At 33.4% G+C, this 26174-nt stretch overlaps 1 protein-coding gene, 1 long non-coding RNA gene and 1 pseudogene across 2 annotated transcripts; all 3 read left to right on the top strand.

Annotated features, from left to right (window-relative positions):
- Positions 1-397: 397 nt before the first annotated feature.
- Positions 398-2419, top strand: LOC112006363 (peroxidase 49). Its single transcript, XM_065767019.1, has 5 exons — positions 398-537; positions 681-842; positions 1041-1232; positions 1338-1503; positions 1828-2419. The coding sequence occupies exons 1-5, from the start codon at positions 442-444 to the stop codon at positions 2238-2240; spliced, it is 1029 nt and encodes a 342-aa protein (XP_065623091.1). The 5' UTR covers positions 398-441; the 3' UTR covers positions 2241-2419.
- Positions 2420-11324: 8905 nt separating this feature from the next.
- Positions 11325-14045, top strand: LOC112006364 (peroxidase 49-like; annotated as a pseudogene).
- Positions 14046-18855: 4810 nt separating this feature from the next.
- On the top strand, positions 18856-20431 carry LOC136064791 (uncharacterized). The gene is made up of 2 exons (XR_010626430.1): positions 18856-19557; positions 19726-20431. It is a non-coding gene; the product is annotated as an uncharacterized LOC136064791 (long non-coding RNA).
- The last annotated feature ends 5743 nt before the right edge of the window (positions 20432-26174 follow it).

Below are 26174 nucleotides of genomic sequence, written 5' to 3'. Positions count from 1 at the left end.
TCAAATCATTTTATGACTATAGTCTCTTAATAAAATAGTGGTAGATTTATGTATAAAATAGTGGGAAAAAGTGTCGATCACATAAAGTCAACTGTCAACCAATTAAAACTTCAGTACGTCGTGAAATTGGGTTTATTCCTAGATTTATTGTTATTCAAATTCAAACGTTTGCTTCACTGTAATCACCTAAGAGCCACTAGTAAGCCAAAGTATGAAAAGCTACCCACTCTGGCGTCCAGCGTTTCTTTTTTTTACCTAGCCGTACCAACTCCAGCTTTTTTGTTCCCTTCCTTATTTTTTTTTTCTCTCTTCTTAAGACTTCGTCCAATATTGTCAACAAAGTTTTCCCTATAAATACTCAAAAGCCATTCACCTCTCATCATATCAAGTTTTGAAATTTCTCTGCAAGTGTTTTATAGAAGTCTTGGTCTAGAACCTTGTATGAGACAAAAAAGAGAGACAATAATGTCTCAGCTCAGTAGTTTTCTCTTGGTTCTTGCTCTTTGTGCTTTTGCTCCTCTTTGCTTCTCTAGCAAGACCAAAGGTGGTTACCTTTACCCACAGTTTTATGACCACTCTTGCCCAAAAGCTCAAGAGATTGTAAGGTCCGTACTGGCCAAGGCTGTGGCCAAAGAAGCCCGTATGGCAGCTCTCTTTGTGCTTTTGCTCCTCTTTGCTTCTCTAGCAAGACCAAAGGTGGTTACCTTTACCCACAGTTTTATGACCACTCTTGCCCAAAAGCTCAAGAGATTGTAAGGTCCGTACTGGCCAAGGCTGTGGCCAAAGAAGCCCGTATGGCAGCGTCCATTCTCAGGCTCCATTTCCATGATTGTTTTGTCCAGGTCTTGCTACTAGCTTGCTATAACTTGTCACTTCAATGTCTAGCTCTCATTAACTTCATAAATTCGATTCAATCATATTGCAACATGCTAATTACAAGGGCTATATATTATTACCCGTGCTTGTAAATTTCATAAGCAGAACTCTATTATGTATCACGATGGCTTCAGTGTGGTTGACACTAGTTGTCTATATTGCAGGGCTGTGATGCTTCATTACTGTTAGACAGCAGTGGAAGCATAGTGAGTGAGAAGGGGTCAAATCCTAACAGGAATTCAGTTCGAGGTTTTGAAGTCCTCGATGAGATCAAATCTGCACTGGAGAAAGAGTGCCCTCGTACAGTATCTTGTGCTGACCTTTTGGCTATAGCTGCAAGAGAATCCACTGTTCTGGTAAGTATTACTAACATTTTTAGTGCATTGTATTAATTGGGCACGACCAAATTACTCTTACACGGCCGATACTCAATTCTGATCACGTTTTGGATGCACACACAGAGAGGTGGGCCCAGCTGGGAGGTACTATTAGGCAGAAGAGACTCCAGAAGTGCAAGCTTGAGTGGTTCTAACAACAATATTCCTGCCCCAAACAACACATTCCAGACCATCCTCACTAAGTTCAAGCGACAAGGGCTTGATATTGTTGATCTTGTTGCCCTATCTGGTAAAGACTCTAATGCACTTGCTTATGCCATGCAGATAGGGTCCTTTAACTTTTAAGACATGCTCTCTTTTGTGTCATCAAATGAGATTGCTCTAAACATTGATTGGATAAAATTAGAACAATAATGTTACCGACATGATATTTTTCATTTACTGAGGTACGAAGATGACAAATTATTGACTTTAATATTTGTCTCTACTACTTTATTGTGTACTATTCTTATTTGTAAAGAGAAATAGTTAAATACATACTAAGTCTCCAACTCATACATTGTCCAATATCATAACCTGAATGTTTGTGTGGGAACTAAATTTTGTTATACAGGGAGCCATACAATTGGAAATGCCAGGTGCACCAGCTTCAGGCAAAGACTGTACAACCAGTCAGGAAATGGACAGCCCGACTACACACTTGATCAATCATATGCGGCCCAATTGAAAACCCGATGCCCAAAATCTGGTGGTGATCAGAACCTGTTTTTCTTGGACTATGTCAGCCCAACAAAGTTTGATAACTACTACTACAATAACATATTGGCTTCAAAGGGCCTTCTGAACTCTGATCAAGTTCTTTTAACCAAGAATGAAGGATCAAAGGAATTGGTAAAGCAATACGCAGAGAACAGCCAACTTTTCTTTGAGCAATTCGCCAAGTCCATGGTTAAGATGGGAAATATTTCTCCATTGACAGGTTCAAGGGGGGAGATTAGAAAGAACTGCAGAAAGATTAACTCTTGATAGTACTACATAACTGCAGTTTCATTGATTCTCATGAAAAAAAAAATTGCATTTTCATTTCGTTGTTCTGTTTCCTCTGTTTTCTACGAAAATTTGTATGTAGCTTGATGTGGATTTATGGAAGTTTTAGTGTATTTTGTTTTAAATAAAAGTGGAAGCTACTGGGATCCTTCTTGACATCACGTTTTTCTTGTTACATTTAAAAGGCACCAATTATGATTATGTTGTAATAGCCAACTTTAGTTTAGGGACGGCAAAATTTGGTCCTTAAAATATGTGTCAAGGATTAGTTTATTTCAAACGTTATCAATTTAGAGTGTATTTGCTGCTTATTTTGCTGAAAACTAAAAACTGAAAACATTATAGTGAAATAATTTTGAAATGCGTGAATAGTACTGTGGGACCTATTTTTAATGAAAGTTTTGCTGAAAAAAGAGGTTTGTGAATTACGTAAACAGTGTACAAAACCCATTGGAAAAGCATAAAAACCACAAAAACGCGCTTCTAAAAAAAAAAATGCAGACACAAATGCAAGCGCTGACGTTTTCATCTGTATCCAAATGGATACTTAGTGTCAAGGAGCAAAAGTTGATAAAAATATATAGATTTTTTTATTATTTGTCGCTTGACTGTTCAAAAAAGTAGCTGGACTGCATTGGAATTTTCTTCTTAACGAATGCCCTAATCGGACCCTTTCAAAAATTAGTTCAAGGTTAACAATTCCTTGTCACCACTTGTCAAAAATGGTGTCTTTCATGAATCTTTCTAGATTAGTACTGTTACACGTTGACAATTCTTGCAATATTTTATCAATAACAGCGGCCGACTTGCAACCTCCACAGTTGGTGAAATTTTGTTGTGAGCTAGACTTACTGCTTTTAGAATGATATCAACTTGGCCAGAACCACTGTACACCAATCCAGATATCTTATTATTATCACCACGGTAGGTTAAAACTTCTCCTTACCATCTCCACTACCTGTACCATGGAAAATGGTGCTTCCCCTGCCACCGTCACCACTAGCTATACCTATTAGGACCTAACCTTAATTGGCACACCTCTCTCCAAAATATATATATATATATATATATTTGAATAAAAAGGGGTGGAGGCGACCACTATGACGCACCCCCTAGGTGTGACCATAGGAGCACCTCCTATTAGAGAATGTTAAATTGGGTTATAGCTACCATGGTCGGGAGTGACCACAAATCTCACCCTAACCCCACGAGAGAACTAGTAAATCAAGAATTAGCTGTAGGAGGCAACCCCACTCCCCGCTAGGGTTCGAATGTGGAGACCTCAAGACAGCAATCACACACCTTAAGGCCACCTTTCTTGGTGGTCCAAAATCTTGCATTTATTTGCCATGAATACAACATTTTTATAATGCTCTCACAACAAATTATGAGTGGTAAATTGTTTCTAATTTTAATTTGAACTCACCATTGGTGAAAACTCAATGAGGCTCAACTACCCTGAATTCCCAATTTATTGGGTGGTAGTTATAGCTATTTTCAAAGTAATTGAGAAATGGTCCATGTATGATGTATCTTCTTACTTCACTTCAGAGCATTGTGAGCCAGCAATCCAATCTATATGACATTTTGTTTTTTTGGATAAAGTGCCTGTTTGTTTTAGCTTTTCCAAACCCAAAAGGCACTTTTTGAGACTATAAATATAATATATGCGTTTGGTGATGTCTAAAAAGCAACTTTTTAGAAAACATTGCGTTTTGAAAATGTGAAGAGAATGTGCATTCTGCTAATGGAGCTGTGAGAAGCATTTTCCAAAAGCCCGTGCGTGCTCGTGCGTGTTGAGAATTCCTACTGTTGGACTCTGGGTGAAGTTACCAAATTTCCCACTATGTTTGCAGCCCCAGAATAGCAGAACCCTTTGATAAATTAATTGCTACAAAGACCACAAAAAAGTAGCGTCTAGGCCAGGTTCAATTCAATAACAAATTTCCAAATACAAACACAAAAAAATCTATAAGAAATTCCCAAATCAGCTAATTAAAAAAAAAAAAAAAAATCAATCCCTTGCAAATTAGGATTCCTCAAAATGCAAAACAAAAAAACATTAGAATATTGTAAAATCTTTCAAATGGAGTTTGTACTCATCTTGCAGTGGATGGATTATGGAGGTTTGGAGAAGAAGTTGAAGAGTCTCCAAAAGGACGGATGAGTTCTTGCAAGCACTTATTGATGAGCAAAGGCATAAGGAGGAAGAGGGTAACACTATGATTGACCATATGCTTTTGTTTGCTCTGCTTTGATCCAATCTTCCCATTGTGAGTGGTTGAATTTAGGTTGTGTTTGTTTCGCCTGAAAAGCATTTCAGGAAATCATTTTACACCCTGCCGTGTGTTTGGTTGCGCATGGAAAATTTGGTCAAATGGAAAATCATTTTTGTTGACTCTAAAATGTGGCTAGCTGTAATGTAAAATAGATTATGGATCTATTTTACCTTCAAACTATTTCCAAAAAAAAAAAAAGAACCGAACCACACTTGAAGAGAGAGCATGAGCACACTCCTCACACAGTCCAAAACCCATCTCCAAGCTCACCTCAGCCAAGCTTTGGCTAGCCCAGATCATGCCACACCATCGCCTAGATCAAGCCGCCCCACCGCCCAGATCACGCGCCAGCCAAGCTTCCTCTTTTTTCTCTCTTCTTCCTCAACATCGCCGCCATCTAGATCGGAGCCTTACATCTCGTTCTCGTCATCACCACCCAAGACCGATCTCGTTCTCGACCCACCCAAGAACAATCTCGTCGTTGCCGTTGAAGATTGTTGCCGCTACTGAAGATTGATCTCTCTTTCTCGATCTATCTCTCTTTCCCTCAATCTCTCAATCTTTCTCTCTTTGATCTTTGATTTTTGTTGTTGTTGTTGTTGTTGTGATGGTGTGGGTGGTGGCGCTTTGGTGGTTTTTGTGTTATGTGGTGGTGGGTTTTGTGTGGATAGTGGTGGATTTTCTGTGGGTGGTGGTAGATTTTCTGATATAAAATTTGTTTGGAAGCTGAGAAAATGTGAAAATTTTGTAGGAAAATAGCATTTTTAGAATGTTACCAAACACTAGAAATTGTTTTCCGGACTATTTTTCATTGCACACCCAAACACCCAGATTTTAATTTCCTTACGGAAACTCATTTTCCCCTGCATTTATTTTACACTCGGAATTTGATTTATATCGAACCAAACGCTGCCTTAGAGAAAAAGAAAAGAATCAAGAAGATCAAGGTGAAGAAGTGCATCGGTGTTAGAGACGAAGTGCTAAGAGAAAAGGGAGAAAAAAAAAGAAAAAAAAAAAAAGAAAAAGAAAGAGGAAGAAGGAGAGCTATGTGGAACGTTCTGGAGTTTGGAGGAAGTGGTAGGGAAAAAAAGAGGAAAGAAGGAAAGAAAAGAAAAGAGTAAGGGTACGTGTGTGGAGGAGAAAAAAGAGGGAAAAAAAGGAAAAAAAAAGAAGGAAATGTATCACAATATTTTCACAATACATTCACAATAAATTTTAAGTGGTAGGTTATTATTAGCTAATATTGGTTGAGAAAAAAATAATTGTAATAGTACGTTCAAATTAAAATCAATATCAATTATCACAATATTTTTCACAATACTTTCACAATAAATCTTAAGTGGTAGGTTATTATTAGCTAATATTTGTGAGAAAAAAAAAAATTCACAATATTGATTTAAGTATGAAATAAACTCCTTTATATATATATTGTCTTTTTTGGTAATTTACCACTCAAACCACCATTTTTATAAGTGCTATCCAAACACTCGGCTTTTTCAAAAAGCACTTTTTAACAGTTTTTACCAAACACTTAGCTTTTACAAAAAACTCAGTTTCATACCGTACTTTTTAAAAACTCCACTTTTTCAAAAAGCCCAGTTTCAAAAAGCTGAACCAAACTCACCCAAAAAGTCAAGAGCAGAAGAAGTGCATGATTTAAATTTTGATGCTTACGGACATACCTTTCTAGCCATGTTATGGTTAGCTCTACTAGCCTTGGCTTTCATGTAGAGTGATTTTACAAATGACAAGGTTGAGACTTGAGAGAGAATTGGAACCCTACATGGGAGTTGCCCACCAATCCCATACTAAAGGGGTTGGATGTGCCACTTGGCCCATGGGCCATTGACTCTAGTAATGGTGTCGATTCTGCCGAATATCAACCAGAAAGAGAAATCACATTTCCGATAAGTTTCTAATTTTTTTTTTAGAAACAAACTAACTGCAAAACACACACACACACACACACACACACACACTTAATTACACTTTCTTATCAAGTTCAAACACTAATTTCTTTAAATATTTAGTATAGGGTATTTTTATCAAAAGATTAAATATGCTTCAAAAAATGAAAAAAAAAAAACTATATGATTATTTGTGCTGTGGTTCCACACATTTATTGATATTAATATAATAGCTTGATCAATGAATATTCAAGAGAAAAATATTAGTTTCTGTTTGGGAATATCTTATTTAACTTCTTAATGAAAACATTTTGCTGAAAATGTGTTAAAATATACTTGTACTTTGAAAAAGTGAATTTTAAATTTTGATGCTAATTGACCTACCTTTCAAGCCATTTTGTGGTTAGCTTTGCTAGCCTTGGATTTCATGTAGAGTGATTTTACAAATTACAAGGTTGAGACTTGAGAGAATTTTGGAACACTATACTTGCCCACCATCCCATACTAATGGGGTTGGATGTGCCACTTTGATGTAGAATAGACAACACAGGCCTTCTTGGAGTAGCAAGTAAGGGCGTCAAAAGTTACAATGCAATAAGATAAGGGGGATGCCAGTAGAGGCCATCAAGGTGACGATCTTAGAATTGCATGAAATTTGGCAGGTTGAAGGGAAATAACAATCTGATCCAGACTTGAGATGCTTGCCTTGAGCGTCGCCCAAATTTAGGCAAATTCCTTTGTTAAGGCTCCGAAAACAATGTTTTTACTATTTTTAACAATATTTGTTTTTCCTTAACAATTTTTAGCTTAAAAGTCAAAATAAGGTCTTATTTGTTTTGGGATATCTCTTAGAGATAGTATTTCAATTTCCTTAATTATCTGAATTTTGCTATTTTTGGCAAAAATTACTATTTTGCCACCTAATTAAGTGATTAGTGTGAATTAGGGTTTCTGGGTGTTTTCCTAGCCGCCATAGGGTTTCTTTTTACTATTTAAACATATTGTACCCTCCAGAGCAGTTCAATTTTTCATATTAAAAAAAATACAGACTTTGTCAATTTATCTCTGGTAGATTCCATAACCTTATCACCTTGTTAATTCAAGGAACCCTTATAGATTTGAGGTTTTCATTCAGAAACTAACGTGTTTAGTTGTTTTTTTTTTTTTTTTTTTTTTTTTTTTTTTTTTTTTTTTTTTTTTTAATTCAGAAAACAACATGTTTATTTTCTTGTAACTTTCGCGACATCACGCTTAGCCCATTGGCTCCAATATATAAAATTTTATTAGAGTAACTTTGAAGTTGTCTCTAGTAGAAAACTTTGAAAGTTCCAAATATCAAATATCAACCGGAAAGCGAAATCACACTACAGATAGTTAAGGGTATGTTTGGTAATTGCTCTTTCTCCTTATTTTCTGTTTCCAAAAACAATTTTCTATTTTTGAGACTAAAAAACTTGTTTGGCATCCTAAAATGGATAGAAAACAAAAACTGTTATCAAAACTCAATTTGTGAAGGAAACTGAAAACATGCAAAAAACTTTTTTTAATTTCTAATTTTCAGTCATTGAAAACATGCAGTTAATTTAATGAATTTGTCTCATTTAATAAGTTATAAGAGTTTAAATCCTAGTAACAACATATTTTAGTATTTTCTATTTTTTTAATTTCAACTAACCAAACATGTTTTTGATTTCAAAAATATAAAAAAATTATTTTTTCTTTAGGGCCTGATTGGTAGGAGGATTTTTGTTTTGGTTTTCAAAACAGTATAAAACAATTTTAAAAATTGAACTTGAAACTAGTTTTCAGATAATAACTTTTATATTTTATGTGTTTGGCTCCTACTTTTAAGGAAAATTTTCAAAATACTAAAAACAAAAATAATTGTTTGGGAGACCATTTCTATTTTGAGATTTAAAAAATACAGTATATATTTATGAAAAGTAACATATAGAATCTGTAGATTACTTTTTTTTTTTTTTTTTTTTTGTGTGGATAATGATAAGGGAATAGAGCTTATCATGTTTTATTATTTTATTTATAATGATAAGTTTCAAATTTGAAATGTGAGAATTCTTTTTGTGATAAAGATAAGCTCCTAAATTGAAGAGATAAAAGAGTTTAGACAAATATGTGAGATCTACTGTTTTCAATTTATTTACAATTATGGCATTAAAAGCATTTTATGTATCCTAAAAACACCCCCTGAGCCGTTTTCAAAATCCTGTTTTAAATTAGGAAAATAGGATACAGTTTTAAAAAAAATATATTTAGAAAATATTAGCCAAATAATAAATTCAAATGTGTGACTCACCATTTTGTGGATTGCAAAACAAAAAACTATATTTAAATACTCTTACCAAACAATCCCTTATATTTCCAAAAACAAGTTTTTGAAAATAGAAAACAAAAACTATTGCCAAACATAACTTAAGTCTCTAATTTCTTTAAACGTAAATATGCTTCATATTAAAAAAAAAAAAAAAAACTATATTACTATTTGTGCTGTGGTTCCACACTTCTACTGATATTAATAAAACAACCTGATCAATGAATCTTCTAGACGACAAGAACATTAGTTGCTCCAAAATTGTTAATAAAAAAGTATAACTAAAGCAATTTAGAAAATATGAGAGAGAGAGAGAGAGAGCATCTTACTTTGGTCTTAGTAACAGAGACCTTTAGCAGTAATCCTATCAATATCTTTAGGGTCATAATATTTTTCTTCAGTACTAACATGATTTATTGCTTGAATCACAATATATCATACCAACAATTATGAAAGGTGTTATATCCCTAATATTAGTCTAATCATATTAGCCTCAGCATTTGCTACAGCCACCTTATCCTGGGTCAAGCTAATCTAAATTTTTTAAGTGTCCTCAGTCAAACTGATCAAAATTTTTAAGCAAGTGTCCTACGTCAAAATTGGACTCGTATTATATCAAACAGACTTATTTCTTCAAGTGCCACCAACTCTGTGTCATAGCTTCCAACTCTTCCTGTCTCCTTGTTGACCTGAACAATTTTATTATTGGCCTCCTTCAACGTCAAAGGTTGCCTTATGACTTGCTTCCTCAAAGATCGCAACCTATGATTAAGCCAGTCAACTTCCATGCTCACTATCAATAAAATTATAAATACCGACATCATTGCGTAAATGCTTAATATAGATGGTTAATAAAGAACTTAATTTTACACTCATCCATCCTAGTGAAACTTTTCTTTTTCAACTGTCAATAGCTCTTACACTTGAGCAAAAACAAATATAACAAAATACATATAGAGAGAGTATGAGCAAAATTGTGGCTAAATGGGCTAAAGCTGGTTCTCATGCAAATCAATCTAACCGAAGGAATTTCACATTGCAGTTATTTAAGTCTTTAATTTCTTTAAACATTGAACAGAAGGAATTTCTAACTGAAGATTAAATATGCTTCAAAAAAATGAAAAGAAAGAAAGAAAGAAAAGCTATATGATTATTTGTGTTGTGGTTCTACACTTCTACTGATATAAAACAACTTGATCAATGAATCTTCAACACGAGCAGTAGTTGCTCCAAAGATGTTGATACAAAATTATAACCAAAGCAATTGAGAGAGAGAGAGATCCACCAAAGACCTCCGGAAAAAGCATCTTACATTGGCCTTGGCAACAGAGACTGTTGCATTATTCCTATCAATATGCTTAGGGGCATAATATTTTTCAAGAGGGCTAACAAAATTTGTTGCTCAATTCACATCATGTCATATTAGCAATTATGAACGATGTTATGTCCCTAACATTACTTTAATCATATTAGCCTCAGTATTGAATTATTTGAATTCAAGTGTGAAATTAAATATTTATAAGATAAAATAACAACACTTTTACAATGTCTTTCTTTACCATTTCTCAGTTCACAAATCTAAAAACCTCTTTATCAATTTAGTTATCAACCGAGCTTAATAGTTTCAAATCATTTTATAACTTTAGTCTCTTAATAACAATACAATGGACACATACAATTTCACAATATGTTGAAGTAGTGGATGGTTAGTAGTAGATTTATGTATAAAATAGTGGGGAAAAGTGTCGATCACATAGAATCAACCAATTAAAACTTTTCCCCCTCATAAAAAAGAAAAAGAAAAAGAAAACCAATTAAAAGTTTTGTATGTCGTGGGTCAACCAATTAAAACTTTAGTATGTCATGAAATTGGATGTAATTCTAGATTTATTGCTATGATAATTCATAAGGTTGTTTCACTGTAATCAGCTAAGATCTTCTAGTAAGCATGCGTTTGTATAAGAATGAAAATTAAAATTATTTTATTATTCAGCTTATTTTTACTACTTTTCATGGACTTGACAACATTTTTTGGTACTATTCATAGGTTTCATTGTATTATTTCAACTAACTTTTACCTTTATTTACAGTACTTTCATCAATAAATTTTCAGTTTCAGCAAAATAAGCGGCATCTGTTAATAAGCCAAAGTATGCAAAGCTACCTACTCTGGATCCAGGCGGTCTAGCGTTTCTTTTATTACCTAGTTAAAGGTTTGTTTGGATACCGCTTATTACTGAAAATTGAAAATACTGTAGCAAAATAATTTTTAAATGTGTGAATAGTGTAGTGGGACCCAGTTTTAAAGAAAAATTTACTAAAATCCGTACTTGCGGGTCTCATGAACAATGCACGGGACCCATACAAAAAAACGCAGCTGTATGGATGGTGTGCAAAACGCGCTATCCAAACTCACACTTGGTACCAACTCCAACCTTTTTGTTCCCTTCCCTATTTTTTTTTCTCTCTTCTTAAGACTTCGGCTAATATTGTCTACAAAGTTTTCCCTCTAAATACTCAAAAGCCATCTACCTCTCATCGTATCAAGTTTTGAAATTTCTCTGCAAGTGTTTTATAGAAGTCTTGGTCTAGAACCTTGTGTGAGAAAAAAAAGAGAGACAATAATGTCTCAGCTCACTAGTTTTCTCTTGGTTCTTTCTCTTTGTGCTTTTGCTCCTCTTTGCTTCTCTAGCAAGACCAAAGGTGGTTACCTTTACCCACAGTTTTATGACCACTCTTGCCCAAAAGTTCAAGAGATTGTAAGGTCCGTACTGGCCAAGGCTGTGGCCAAAGAAGCCCGTATGGCAGCTTCAATTCTCAGGCTCCATTTCCATGATTGTTTTGTCCAGGTCTTGCTACTAGCTTGTTATAACTTGTCACTTCAATGACTAGCTCTCATTAACTTTATAAATTCAATTCTATCATATTGCAACATCAGCATGCTAATTACAAGGACTATATATTATTACCCGTGCTTGTAAATTTCATAAGCAGAACCTATTATGTATCACGATGGCTTAGTGTGGTTTGACACAAGTTGTCTATATTGCAGGGCTGTGATGCTTCATTACTGTTAGACAGCAGTGGAAGCATAGTGAGTGAGAAGGGGTCAAATCCTAACAGGAATTCAGTTCGAGGTTTTGAAGTCCTCGATGAGATCAAATCTGCACTGGAGAAAGAGTGCCCTTGTACAGTATCCTTTGCTGACCTTTTGGCCATAGCTGCAAGAGAATCCACTGTTCTGGTAGGTATTATTAAGAGCATCCATAGCAGTAGAACTAAAAATTTAGTTATTTGGTACCACAAAATGTTACTTTATCTATTTTACCTACTCATATGCTACAGCAGTAGATTTACTTTAACTTTTAACACAATAAAATAATATATCAACTACAATAAACAACAATCACAACCACCTGCAACCGCTACCGCTGCCACTACCGACTCTTCCATTGCCAACGCCACCGCCGATCCACCAAACCTACATCACAAAACACCACAAAACAAAAAACACAAACCCACAGAGATAGAGTAGAGAGAAAGATCAAAGCAACGACGGTCCAAAAAACACAAACCTACATCACAAATCACAAACCCATGGCAGATCAGTTAGAGTAGAGAGAAAGATCACAAACCCATGGCACAACCTATAAACTTGCGCTAGCGAGGAAGGCGAGAGCCTCTGGTGGTTTGTTGATCGAGTTGTGGTGGTGGGTTGCCGATTGGTTTGCAATTTTGGGTTGTTGGGTTTTTTCTTGATGGGTTTCGTAATAGTGGTGGGGGTTTGGGTTGTGATCACGGTGGCTGGGCTATGAGTTTGGTGGGTCTCAGTGAGTCGATCTTGCGATGATGGGTTGTGGTCATGGTGGCTGGGTAGTGGGTATCTAAGTTGAGAAGAAAGAGTGAAAGTTTGATGGTTCATCTTGGTTCAGAGAAAGAGAAAGAGATAGAAAGGAAGAGAGAGAAAGAGAGAATAAAAAATAATAAAGAAAAAATAAAGAAGGGATACTTAATTGAAGTGGTAAATATTCTCAAAAAAAAAAAAAAAATATCATTGTAATGGTGGGGGCGGCGGTGAAAGAGTTGGTGGTGGTGGTGGTAATGGCAGCGGTAGTGGTTGTGGTGGTTGTAATTGTTGTTTATTGTAGTGGATATATTATTTTATTGTAGTAAATATATTATTTTATTGTAGTAGATATATTATTTTATTGTGATGTTTATATTATTTTATTGTGTTTAAAGCTAAAATAGATCCATTGCTATTGGATGTTTTGTAAAGTGAGTAAGTAAAATAGATAAAATAACTTTTTATGGTGTCAAATAGCTAAATTTTAAGACATGCGCTCTTTTATCAAATGAGATTGCTCTAAACATTGATTGGACAAAATTAGAACAATAATGATAACGACATGATATTTTTCATAATCTACTGAGGTACGAAGATGACAAATTATTATTGACTTTAATATTTGTTTACTACATTCTACTTTATTGTGTACTACTCTAATTATTTGTAAAGAGAAATAGTTAAATACATACTAAGTTCTCAAACTCACACATTCTCCAACATCATAACCTGAATGTTTGTGTGTGAACTTTATTTTGTTATGCAGGGAGCCATACAATTGGAAATGCCCGGTGCACCAACTTCAGGCAAAGACTGTACAACCAGTCAGGAAATGGACAGCCTGACTACACACTTGATCAATCATATGCGGCCCAATTGAAAATCCGATGCCCAAAATCCGGTGGTGATCAGAACCTGTTTTTCTTGGACTATGTCAGCCCAACAAAATTTGATAACTACCACTACAAGAACATATTGGCTTCAAAAGGCCTTCTGAACCTGATCAAGTTCTTTTAACCAAGAATGAAGGATCAAGGGAATTGGTAAAGAAATACGCAGAGAACAGCCAACTTTTCTTTGAGCAATTCGCCAAGTCCATGGTTAAGATGGGAAATATTTCTCCATTGACAGGTTCAAGGGGAGAGATTAGAAAGAACTGCAGGAAAGTTAACTCTTGATAGTTGATAGTACTACATAACTGCAGTTTCATTGATTCTCATGAAAAAAAAAATTGCTTTTTCATTTTGTTGTTCTGTTTCCTGTGTTTTCTACGAAAATGTCTCGGTAGCTTGATGTAGCCACTATTTTCTGGACAACATACAGTTGTGCAGTTTAATTGCTGGTTTCGTAATGTGGATTTATGGAAGTTTTAGTGTATTTTGTTTTAAATAAAAGTGGAAGCTACTGGGATCCTTCTTGACATCGCGTTTTTCTTGTTACATAAAGGATTAGTTTATTTCGAACGTGATCAATTTAGTGTCAAGGAGCAAAAGTTGATAAAAATATAGATTTTTATATTAAATGTCGCTTGACTGTTCATAAAAGTAGCTGGACTGCATTGAAATTTTCTTCTTAACGAATGTCCTAATCGGACCCTTTGTAAATTAGTTCAAGGTTGACAATTCCTTGTCACCCACTTGTCAAAAATGGTGTATTTCAAGAATTTTTATAGATAAGTAATGTTACACGCTGACAATTCTTGCAATATTTTATCAATAACAACGGCCGACTTGCAACCTCCAGAGTTGATGAAATTTTGTTGTGAGCTAGACTTATTGCTTTTAGAATGACTAGTTAGGGTGGCACGCGCGCAAAGCACGTGTTACCTCTTAAATGGGAAAATTAAGATAAAATTTCTATTTGAAGAAGTTCGAAACTATATACATAAAAAAATGCATATGACACAAAATTAGAGTAGTTATGTAACATATGAATATCTATTTTAATATAATAGTTTCTTAGTACTTATTTGTTAAAGACAATATTCACTCAATAAAAACTTTTAAAAATGATAATAAATATCATTATCTTCCAACAATAAACAATTAAGTTTTACTAAGATTGTCACAATATTTAAATTTTCATAATGAGTGATGTTATATGTTACAATTGAAATTTTTCATCAAATAACTTCAACCATACACAATGAAACTTTTTTCATTCATACTTTCTTTTTTATCATTCTACATGAGTCTAGGTGCAATGTTTAGCTTACTTGTTTTTAATGAACACCTATTTTAGGCAAGAAAAGGGGAAAAAAAAAAGGGATAACAAAAGCCATGTTTCATTGAATTTTCCAAGATAAATTATAAATTTCAAAGATTTAAACCTAGAAAATCAATGTTCTCTATGTAATAAATAAAACACCTTATATCATCATTCCAACTTTCTAAGTATTACTACTATCTAAAACTCAAAATACATGAAGAAATTTTTTGGAATGTTAAAATTTAGTGGGAGTATTTTAGACATTATACAACGTAATATTTTAAGAATTATAGGATTTTATTAGGGTTTAAATAAGGGAATAACAATATGATATATTTGCTGATCTTTTCCAAAATATTAAGGAAAAAATTGCTTGATTTTAAAGTTTAAAGAAGAATTGTGAACTACCCCAAACATAAAGGATGAAAAGTGTTTTTATCCTAAGTTTTTTATTTATTAGTTATTTTTGTGTGTGTAAAACTATGTTTAAAAAAAAAAAATTAAATGGTGCATAAAGATAAAAATACAATAAAAAAATATAAAAAGTCAACCCAAGAAAACTATATGTGAAATAGTAAATTTTGGCTCAACAAAGTTGAATAAGCCAAAAAAAAAATCTAAAATCATAGCAAAATGGCACAATATTTTCGTAATACTTTTATAAATTTGTTATATTTTATTTTGTTTCATAAAGAATTGACAACTCAGCAATTTTGAAAATATTATGACACATTTGCAAAATCTGTACAATATTTACCATTTTTTTTGTGTGCAAATGTGTATAATATTTACCACTTTTTGTGTGTCTACAATATAAGCTTACATTGCAAGTATAAAGTGAACGTATAAAGATCTAAAAAAAAAAAAAAACAAAGCAAAAACACTCAAACAAACTTGTGTAGTTGAAGAAGAAAAAAAAATGAAAAGAAAAAGTGAAGCTCACCAATTGAATAAACCAAAAACACTATTCATGAGCCTATTAGGTCTTTTTATATAGTTAATAGAAATAATTATTTTTAGCTGTGGTTTGTCACAGTCTTATATTTTACATATTTTATTATTTTATTTCAACCTATAAAAAATTGACATATTGTGAAAATATTGTAAAATTTGCTTGTGTCAATATAACTGTCAGCTCATATAAATATTTTAAAAAGAAAACAGGGGAAAAAAGAAAAAAGAAAAAAGAAGAAGCACAAAACGATGATTGACTGAAGGGGAAAAACACACTATAGCTATAGTGCCAATTGAACAAACCAAATTGGCACTGTAGCAACTGTTCAAAACTTGAAAAAAAAAAAAAAAAAACAGATAAAGGATAAGGTGACTCAGAGGCTGTTTGGATTGGCAATTTTCATGACTCAATTCTCAGTTTTTATAATCAAATCTCAAAAATGGTGGGATCCATAGAAAAATACTCGTTTGCCTGCACCAATACTTTATTTCCATAACTCTATTTCCAATATTCAATTCTCTACTTTTTGAGTTATGAGTTGTGGAAACTGAAAACAACTTTTGACTGTTTTCAGTTTTCAATACTCAGTTTTCAATGGCAAACTTGTAACTATTAAAAATCCGGTCCCACAATCAGATTTTTGCTCCCTCTTTATCTTTTTTTTTTTTTTTTCTTTTCTTTTTGTCTTTCACGGTCTGGGACTGTCTACTCCTCCTCTTCTTCTTTTTCTTCTTTTCTTTTCTATTCTTCTTTTCTTCTTTTCTGGGTTTGTTCTTTTTTTTTTTTTTTTCTTCTCCTGGTTGGCTGTTCGGTTCCTTCTTTTTTTTTTTTTTTTAAAAAAGCTGCTCCGGGTGACAGGCCATGGGACCCACAAATAGTGTGAAAAATATTGAGTGATGAAAAATAAGTGATGGTGCCAAACGGGTGTGAAAAATTAAGTAATGAGTGATGGGTTATGAGTTATGAGTGATAAGTGATGAGTGATGGAAATTGAGTAATGGAAATTGAGTGATGAAAAAAATTCATCCAAACAGCCTCTCAATAAACCAAAATACTGTTCATTAAGCCTATTGGCTCTTTATATATAAGATAGATAAACCAAAATACTGTTCATTGAGGCTATTGGCTCTTTATATATATAAAGATAGATATAGAGATATCAACTTGGCCAGGACCACTGTGCACCAATCCAGATATCTTGTTCTTATCACCACGGTTTGCTAAAACTACTCCTAAAGTTACCATCTCCACTAGCTGTTCCATGGACCACTAGCTATACCTATTAGGGCCTAACCTTAATTGGCCCACCTCTCTCCAAAATCTTGGCTTTTTTTTTTCGGCTGAATAAAAAGGGGCAGAGGCAACCTTAGCCCGTCTCACAAGAAAGCTAATAAATTAGGAATTAGCTGCAAGAGTCAACTCCATTCTCTGTTAGGGTTCGAACGTGGAACCTTAGGACAGTGATCACACATTTTGACCACTAGGCCACCCCTTTTTGTGGTCCAAAATCTTGGCTTTTGTTTGCCATGAGCACAACATTTTTATAACGCTTTGATAACAAATTATGAGTGGTAAATTGATAATGATCTTAATTTGAACCCATCATTTAAATTATTTTTTACTCACCAATAACAGCTAGTAACAACTTATTACTTAAGATTTATTATGAAAGCTGTGAAAATGTTACGCACATAACATTTCTTCTTTCATATGTTTACTTCAAACAATATCATAAATCAACCCAAATTACAGTATGTTAACATAAACAACTACAAACCACAAATCATTGTAATCCAAAAAATTTTAAAAAGACTTACTAGAAAAATAAAATAAAATAATAGACAACCAATCATCAACCTATATTTCTTGTTTATACTTTTGACCCACTAACTCGGAAATTCTAAATCGGTCATTGCCTAGTACTAAATGAAACTCAATGAATGGTGAAAACTCAAGGCATGTTTGGTAGACTGTAATAGGTGCTGTAATGTAATAGTTATTTCTATGGTTTAGTTATTCTTAGTTTGGTTATGTTTTTATAACAAGGAATAGTCATTCCTTATGAATAGCTATTCTTCAAAATGAGAAATAATTATTCCTCTTTAAAAGGTTGTATTAGCTATTCCTTAGTAAGTGCAATAATTTCAAAACTTAATATATTTTCAAATAAACAAACTTTCCACATACATCTAACAATTATAAAAAATAAAAAATCATAAAAAATAACACATATCTCTCTTAAATTTAAAAATAACATTTTTTAAGGAGATATAATTGTATGAGTAAGATATTTCCTAAAATAAATGTTAAGTTTCATTCTAATGTTATAACTCACAACCAAACTAATGAATATGTTTAGTTAATATATTACAACACACTTTATTACTAGTAATAAAGATTACAATTCATGTCGTAATCTTCATTCAGTGTACCAAACTAACCTAAATTCGCAATTTATTACTAGGCTCAACTAACCTAAATTCCCAATTTGTTGAGCGGCAGTTATATCTATTTCAAAGTAACTGAGAAATGGTCCATGGATCTTTTTACTTCACTTTAGAGCATTGTAAGCTAGCAATCCATTCGATGTGACATTTTTTTTTTTTTTGGATAAAAAGTTAAGAATAAAAGAAGTGCATGATTTAAATTTTGATGCTTACAGACCTACCTTTCCAGCCATGTTATGGTTAGCTCTAGGGGTGTGCAAAAAACCGACGAACCGAACAAACCGGCTGAAACCGACTGAACCGTTGTCAAATTTTCGATTCGGTTTCGGTTTGGTTCAATTTCGGTTTCATTTTTTAAAAACCGAAATTTTCAGTTTCGGTTTCAGTGTTGGATTTTTTCAACCGAAACCGAACCAAACTGACCGAATATATATATATATATATATATATATATATGTATCATTAAAACATAACTGATCAGTGGCTTAATGGTATGCTCCTTATGGTTTAGCTACTTGATCCCAGGTTCGAGCCTTCGCGCGGGACGTGGGTATTTTTTTCTACTTAATTTGTTAAAACCCTAGTAGTAGCATAAATACGAAAATACCCCTGTTTATTCTTCCCTTTTCTTTCTTCAGCCGCCCTTTCCCCCATTTTTTTCTCTCAATTTTTTCTCTGTCTCTCTCTATCATTCTCATCTGATGCAAACTCTGCAATCACATCATCAACAATACTATCACAACCCGAAAACCCTTTCGCCTTCTCGTCCTTGCCCTTTTTGAGCACTAATGATGTGAACATTGATGAGAGCCTCTGTTTCCCTATCATATCTGTGGCGGCCGATAACAAAGCATAAGAAGCGGAGGGTTTCTTCGACTGTGGCTCCCTCTTTTCTGCCTTCTTCTGTTTCGGCCTCTCCGATTCGCCGTCCGACTTACTGGACGATAAAGGGAGGCTGGACTTCGACCAGTCCTCTTCCTTACCCTCGTCGCCATAGCCGAGGCCATCGTCGTCGACAATAAAAGCCCTAGCCTCCTCTCACCACTTGGCCACGAGTGCATCACACTCGTCCTCTTCGATGGTGTTGTAAATCTGTTTCTCCAGCTTGATCTGGAACCCTACGCCGGCATTGGACTCTAATCAGTAGGATCTGCCCTAACGAAGGGCTTTCAAACGCTCTAGAGCCTCGTGGTGCACCGTCGCCTCTGGGCCTCGAGCTCGCTGCGGATTGAGATCGAAGATAGAGGGTGAGGGCTTGAGAGATGGAGGCTTGGACCATGGCCATGCCTTTTTCTTCTCTCTAAGTCACATGTCCTCAACAACGGTAAAGTTCTGTCTGGACCTTTTGCTAATTCAAAATATTTTCAATTTTTTGTTGGAATTTGTATGTAATACTGTAAATTGTTGAACAAATATTGTTGGAAATTTTTCTTTCTCTGCTCTCTCTCTCTGTTGCTCTATCACTTTGTTTTTTATATGTGATTAAATTTAGGGTTTTGAAAATCTCAATAACCCTCTCTCGTCCTTGCCCTTTTTGAGCACTGATGATGTGAACATTGATGAGAGCCTCTGTTTCCCTATCATATCTGCGGCGGCCGATAAAAAAGCATAAGAAGCGGAGGGTTTCTTCGGCTGTGGCTCCCTCTTTTCTGCCTTCTTCTGTTTCGGCCTCTCCGATTCGCCGTCCGACTTACTGGACGATAAAGGGAGGCTGGACTTCGACCAGTCCTCTTCCTTACCCTCGTCGCCATAGCCGAGGTCGTCGTCGTCGACAATAAAAGCCCTAGCCTCCTCTCACCACTTGGCCACGAGTGCATCACACTCGTCCTCTTCGATGGTGTTGTAAATCTGTTTCTCCAGCTTGATCTGGAACCCTACGCCGGCATTGGACTCTAATCAGTAGGATCCGCCCTAACGAAGGGCTTTCAAACGCTCTAGAGCCTCGTGGTGCACCGTCGCCTCTGGGCCTCGAGCTCGCTGCGGATTGAGATCGAAGATAGAGGGTGAAGGCTTGAGAGATGGAGGCTTGGACCATGGCCATGCCTTTTTCTTCTCTCTAAGTCACATGTCCTCAACAACGGTAAAGTTCTGTCTGGACCTTTTGCTAATTCAAAATATTTTCAATTTTTTGTTGGAATTTGTATGTAATACTGTAAATTGTTGAACAAATATTGTTGGAAATTTTTCTTTCTCTGCTCTCTCTCTCTGTTGCTCTATCACTTTGTTTTTTATATGTGATTAAATTTAGGGTTTTGAAAATCTCAATAACCCTCTCTTTGGAAAACCGGAAATCGACCGAAATCGACTGAAACTGATATACACCGAAACCGATGGTTTTCTAGCCATTTCGGTTGGTTTCGGTTGAGAATTTCACAAACCGAAATATTCGGTTTTAGTTGGCCATACCTATACAAACCAACCAAAACCGAACCGAGCACACCCCTAGTTAGCTCTGCCAGCCTTGGCTTTCATGTAGTGTGTGTTTGTTTACACTTTTAGAGCCCAAAACGTGTGTTTCCAAGCCAAAAATCTAAAATGTGTGTTTGGTAAATTATTGCCATCGCGCGTTATCAAAAAGCAATTTTTTCAAATAAAATGGACTATCACGTTTTGAAAACGGACCTTGGAATATGCAAAATGTGCTCAATTGACTTGAAAATATACAAATTAGCCAACCGAGTTTGGTAGAAATTATGTTTCCAAAAAAAAGAATACAATAAAATTTCCTCATCCTATTCATAAAACTAATCTCTATCTTCAAAAGAATAGATATTTTATTATTATTATTATTTATTTAAAAATACTTGCAAGGACTTAATTACAATCCTCTAAAGTTTTCACCTAGCATGAATCTAACTTGAAATTTATAAAATCCTATCTATCTATTTTTAAGTGAATTAAATTTTACTAACTTGGGAAGACGGTTGATTAGCTTTGGAGTGACTACAAGGCCAAGTTTGGCAACTAAGTAAGGGCTATGGTTAAGAGCTTGCTAAATTGAAATGAATACATTTATTCTTGTATCCTTTCCACATCTAATTCCAAGACCAAAACCTCCTATCATCATGAATCCCAGCTTAAGTAGTAATACATTGAAAAATATTCAAAATAATAACACTATCATTAAAATAAAAAAAAAAAATTATTACGCGCAACGGGCAAGTCCGCGACTAGTAATAATTATACCAGCCCCACATTTGTTATGGCTTTGAGAAGGATGTATGTATTTAGGGTGTTTTGTTAGAATTAGATAGATATATTTATAGGCAGCCACGATTATCAGGAGAGGGACCATAACCAGGATTATCAGCCACAAGTACAACAATACAATTCTAATCCTTTGGATTAGCTTATTTTATAGGTTGGCCCAATGACTTGGAAAATTAAAGGTATTGTGAGTCAATCTATTACATTTATATATCTTTAACCCGTTAATTAATAATATCTATGGTCTTGTGGGCTAAAATTAAGGTCTTGTGGTTGTGGGTCACTAGCGTACAGTGTAGACTTTTTGGACTATGAATTATTCGATGTAGATTCATTGATTTATAAAAGGTAGCTCTCACAATGAAAAAAATCAGGTTATTCGGTTTAGCTTTCTTCACACAACGTTCAAGAGTTACCGGCTTTTGTACATTGTAAGTTGTGTGATATTAAACTTGGGGTTTTAGTTACAAATCTGTTGTGTGTGTGTGTTTACTGTTCGTGTAGTGTTTCTCTTTTTTTTTTTTTTTTTTTCAAATAGATGACAAATAGTATTATCGATGTGTTTATAATAATAATAATAATAATAATAATAATAATAATTTTCTCAACTTTAGATTTCAATTCGCTTATACTTTTAATTCATTTCCATGCACTTTTCTACATGATTTGGTTTACTTAGATATTATCATTTAATGTAAGATATAGTATAAAAAAAAAAAAAACAAAAAATTCAAACAGTGTTAACATTAAGTGTATGGTTGGTTTGGGTGATTTTGGGGACTGAAAAAGTCAAGGGTGTTCAACCGGCCCGCAAATAAAACTTATATTACATTGAATTTTTTTTTTTTTTCACCAACTTCACATTTTCTATCCCCCACTTTTCCATCTTCCAACCAAACAAAACCTAAGAAGTTATAACATCTAAGAAAAAAATTGAATGAGAATTGGATTGCACTGTCCCTTTAGTTATTAATTTATGAAAAAAAAATTTCCATAAAGTCTCATAATACAAAAATTAATTTTTAATTATATGTAAATTTAATAAACATTTAAAAATTTAAAGAGCTTGTGGACACAACTTTTTTGTTACTTTTACAATTCTGATATCAAATACGCTGACTGATTAAGAAAATCTGATACAAGCATAACAACCATTTAGGAATTTAAGGGTGTGATACTGTCATGCATTTCAGTAGTTGTGCAGGACTTGCACACTATCTCTGCCGTGAAAATCTCGGCACATTAGTCATGGGAATAAGTCGGTGAATCTTATCTCTTACTAATTTTAGTTTAATTTTTTTCATATTCCAAAATGACATTATTTGAGTGAACTTAAGGATGAATTGGATGGAAGGAACTAGCATGTACCGTGGACTATACGGCAGAATTCTTTGATGCAGATTCATAGATTAATAAAAACTAAAATCGAATAATAATAGATGAACGTTTCTTTTCTTTTGTTCTTTCTTTCCTTTTGGGACAAAATTGCTAAATGCCCTGTTTGGGCAAACTAAGCAGCATTTTGCCCTATTTTTAAAACTAATTAGGGAAATGCCCTTTTTTGAAACTCGATTTTCTCAAAATCGAGTTATGAAAAAATATTCTGGAGCCCTATAGCGGCGTTTTTAAGTATATATAGTGACATTTTCAAGACTTATAGTTGTGTTTTGTAATTTGATCTTCATTAAATCGAGTTATAGGCAATTTTTTTTGCCTATAACTCGATTTCATATAGGTCGAGTTACAAGACGCCACTATAGGTCTTAAAAACGTCACTATAGGCTCCTTAAAAACACCGCTATAGGGCCTAACTCGATTTTTAGAAAATCGATTTTCAAAAGAGGGGCATTTCCCTAATTAGTTTCAAAAATAGGGCAAAACGCTGCTTAGTTTGCCCAAACAGGGCATTTAGCAATTTTGTCCTTTCCTTTTGTTATGGAAAAATTCATAACTATCTGATTTAGTATAGCTATAAACTTACATTATTTTGAGAGTATCCAAAAAATAGAACGTCAGATTCAATTTTGAAGATATTTTTCATTCCTTTTGCTAAGGAAATTATATATATGCCAATAAAATTCTTATGTATTCCAGTTGCATTCTCATTCCTGGTCAATGAAACATTTCAAAAGCGTTTTTAGTAAGTTGGATCTATATCAACTATTGACAAAATTTTAATTGTTGTCACTTTTATTTTGCTTCATGCTAAATCACAAGAGCTACTTGCCTACTTTCAAATAGGATGGCATTTATATTGATAAATATGTTTTGTTTCCCTTTATACTTATATATATATATATATATATATATTAGAGACAATTATAACATGCTGCTAAGCTCATTGTACATGGAAAGATGTCAATTCAGATACAAAGCCCTTAGTCATCATATAATCTTTTTTAGACCGTAACAAAATTGTTCAACACATCAAACCATGAGGCATATGCTAATTGCCCCTACTCTATGCATCTTTGATGTGGGAAAGAAAGTAAGGAAGGGACTTCTACAGTGCTCAAAAAAAAAAAAGATAAATATATATATATATAATTTTTTTTTAATTATGTAAAACTCACATTTCTTGTTATTTGATAATACTATGAAGAGATAAATTAGTATTGTTTTAAACTTTTAAATTTTTTAACCATCTATTGATAATTTTGGTTAGAGTGCAAATAATTTTCTTTCATATATATATATATATATATAATTTTTTTTAATTATGTAAAACTCACATTTCTTGTTATTTGATAAATACTATGAAGAGATAAATTAATATTGTTTTAAACTTTTAATTTTTTTAACCGTCTGTTTATAATTTTGGTCAGAGTGCAAATAATTTTCTTTCATATATATATATATATATATATAATTTTTTTAATTATGTAAAACTCACATTTCTTGTTATTTGATAAATACTATGAAGAGATAAATTAATATTGTTTTAAACTTTTAATTTTTTTAACCATCTGTTTATAATTTTGGTCAGAGTGCAAATAATTTTCTTTCATAAATACCCTTAAGTTATTACTATTTGTTATATAATGGACAACCTTTTTTCTAAATAGTATACATCCATATGTAATATTTTAATAACAACTAATTGGGGGAGTTGGCTTAGGAGTAACAACTAAGAAAATGACATCATTCATTTTTTAAGTCATTGATATGTCAGATTCCTTCGTCTTTGAAAACATGTGACACCATTAGAAGTTTTTTTTTTTAATAAATTTTTTCTAAGGGAAATACCATTAGAAAACTTAAATCCTATTAGCGTTTTAACAAGTCTTTGCTCATTCTTTGGAATTTCAAAAGATTTTGAAGATTCAAGTCTTGAAATTTTTTTCTTTAATCGCTATAGTCTTGGAATTTTGGACTATATTTGAATTGTTTGATGCAACTTGCAAATTTATAGACAAAACGTGTGGCAACCGATTAAACATGTAACAATCATGTTATTTGAATAAGTTTTATGTCATCCCTTTCTTTTGCTCAAATTAATTTAAAAAATTGATTTATGATTAGAAATACTCATTTTTCCCGTGTACTAATCAAGAAAATTCATTTTACATAATACATTTAATTACAGACGGTACTTGGAAGTTGAAGCTCTGGTAGGAAGACAAGCAAGATCAAAATGATGTCGTCCAGCTTTCATTAGCAGACTTGTCAAAACGACGTCACTCAACTTAAATGAATCCTCATTGAACCAAAACATTACCATTTTGTAGCTAAGCTAGAATATGACCATTAGAATCTCCGTTTTTCACCTGAGATGATCATGAGCTGTGCAAAAATTTTGTCGTGGGTTGTCTTCTCTAAGCTACAAGTCATGTTATGAAACTTATATATATATATATATATTCAAACTTAATTTTTTATTGAAAATATTTAAAACTCTTTCAATATAGTCAAGGAAAAAAGAATCTTATATGCACAACGTAGCCTTATAGTTTTGTTTTGTTTTGTTTTTTGTTTTTTTTTTTTTTTTTTTTTTTTTTTTTTAAATAGATAACAAAATGAAATACTATTGCAACATCTCAAATAAATGTGTCAAATTTTATATATTGTTGTTTAGCTTCAATTTCTTGTTCGTTGCTTTTGACTCAATCTTTCATGAATGTGTGTATTGGAGAAAAAAATAGCACTACACTTTCTATATCCCACAAATTCATTCAACCATGAAAGCTCATGTTGGTTAATAGACAAATATCCAAAGACTTGGTGAAATGCACGCAGGTTGAATGAAAGATATCTGTCATCAAATTTGTTTGCCAGAAAACAATATACAACTATTCTTACTATAAGGCATAATGAAAGATATTGCCATCAATTTGTGTGGAAGAAAGTAAAATACAATTATTCTTACTAAAAGCCATTGAAAACATGTGGTATAGGTTAAATTTCCAGTTAATGCTTCACAAGTTTTTGGTCATTGTTTGGAACTCGTAAAGATTGTGGAAAGTTGTAGTCGAGGAATTTTGGACTGTATAAGAATTGTTTGATACTAGTTGTGGAGTTATAGACATAATGTGTAATATTATGTCATCCGGGTCCCTCTTTAATTCATGCTAGATTGAACGTGGGGTATAGGTTAGATTTCCAGTTAATACTTCACAAGTTTTTGGTCATAGTTTGGAACTCGCAAAGACTTTGGAAAGTTATAGTCTTGGAATTTTGGACTATATAAGAATTGTCTGATTTTGATTGCGGAGATAATGTATAGATATTATGTTA

The sequence above is a fragment of the Quercus suber genome, unplaced genomic scaffold (assembly GCF_002906115.3).
Source record: "Quercus suber isolate HL8 unplaced genomic scaffold, Cork oak 2.0 scaffold_765, whole genome shotgun sequence".
NCBI classification, from domain to species: Eukaryota; Viridiplantae; Streptophyta; class Magnoliopsida; order Fagales; family Fagaceae; genus Quercus; species Quercus suber.
This window is presented reverse-complemented; position numbering and strand designations above follow the sequence as displayed.

Bases quoted from the DNA above. Each gene is read 5' to 3' on its own strand.
- LOC112006363 (XM_065767019.1), top strand. From the start codon at position 442: ATGAGACAAAAAAGAGAGACAATAATGTCTCAGCTCAGTAGTTTTCTC. The intron at 538-680 runs ACCAAAGGTGGT...CCTCTTTGCTTC, and splicing joins CTCTTTGCTTCTCTAGCAAG to TCTAGCAAGACCAAAGGTGG. The intron at 1,504-1,827 runs GTAAAGACTCTA...TTTGTTATACAG, and splicing joins TGATCTTGTTGCCCTATCTG to GGAGCCATACAATTGGAAAT.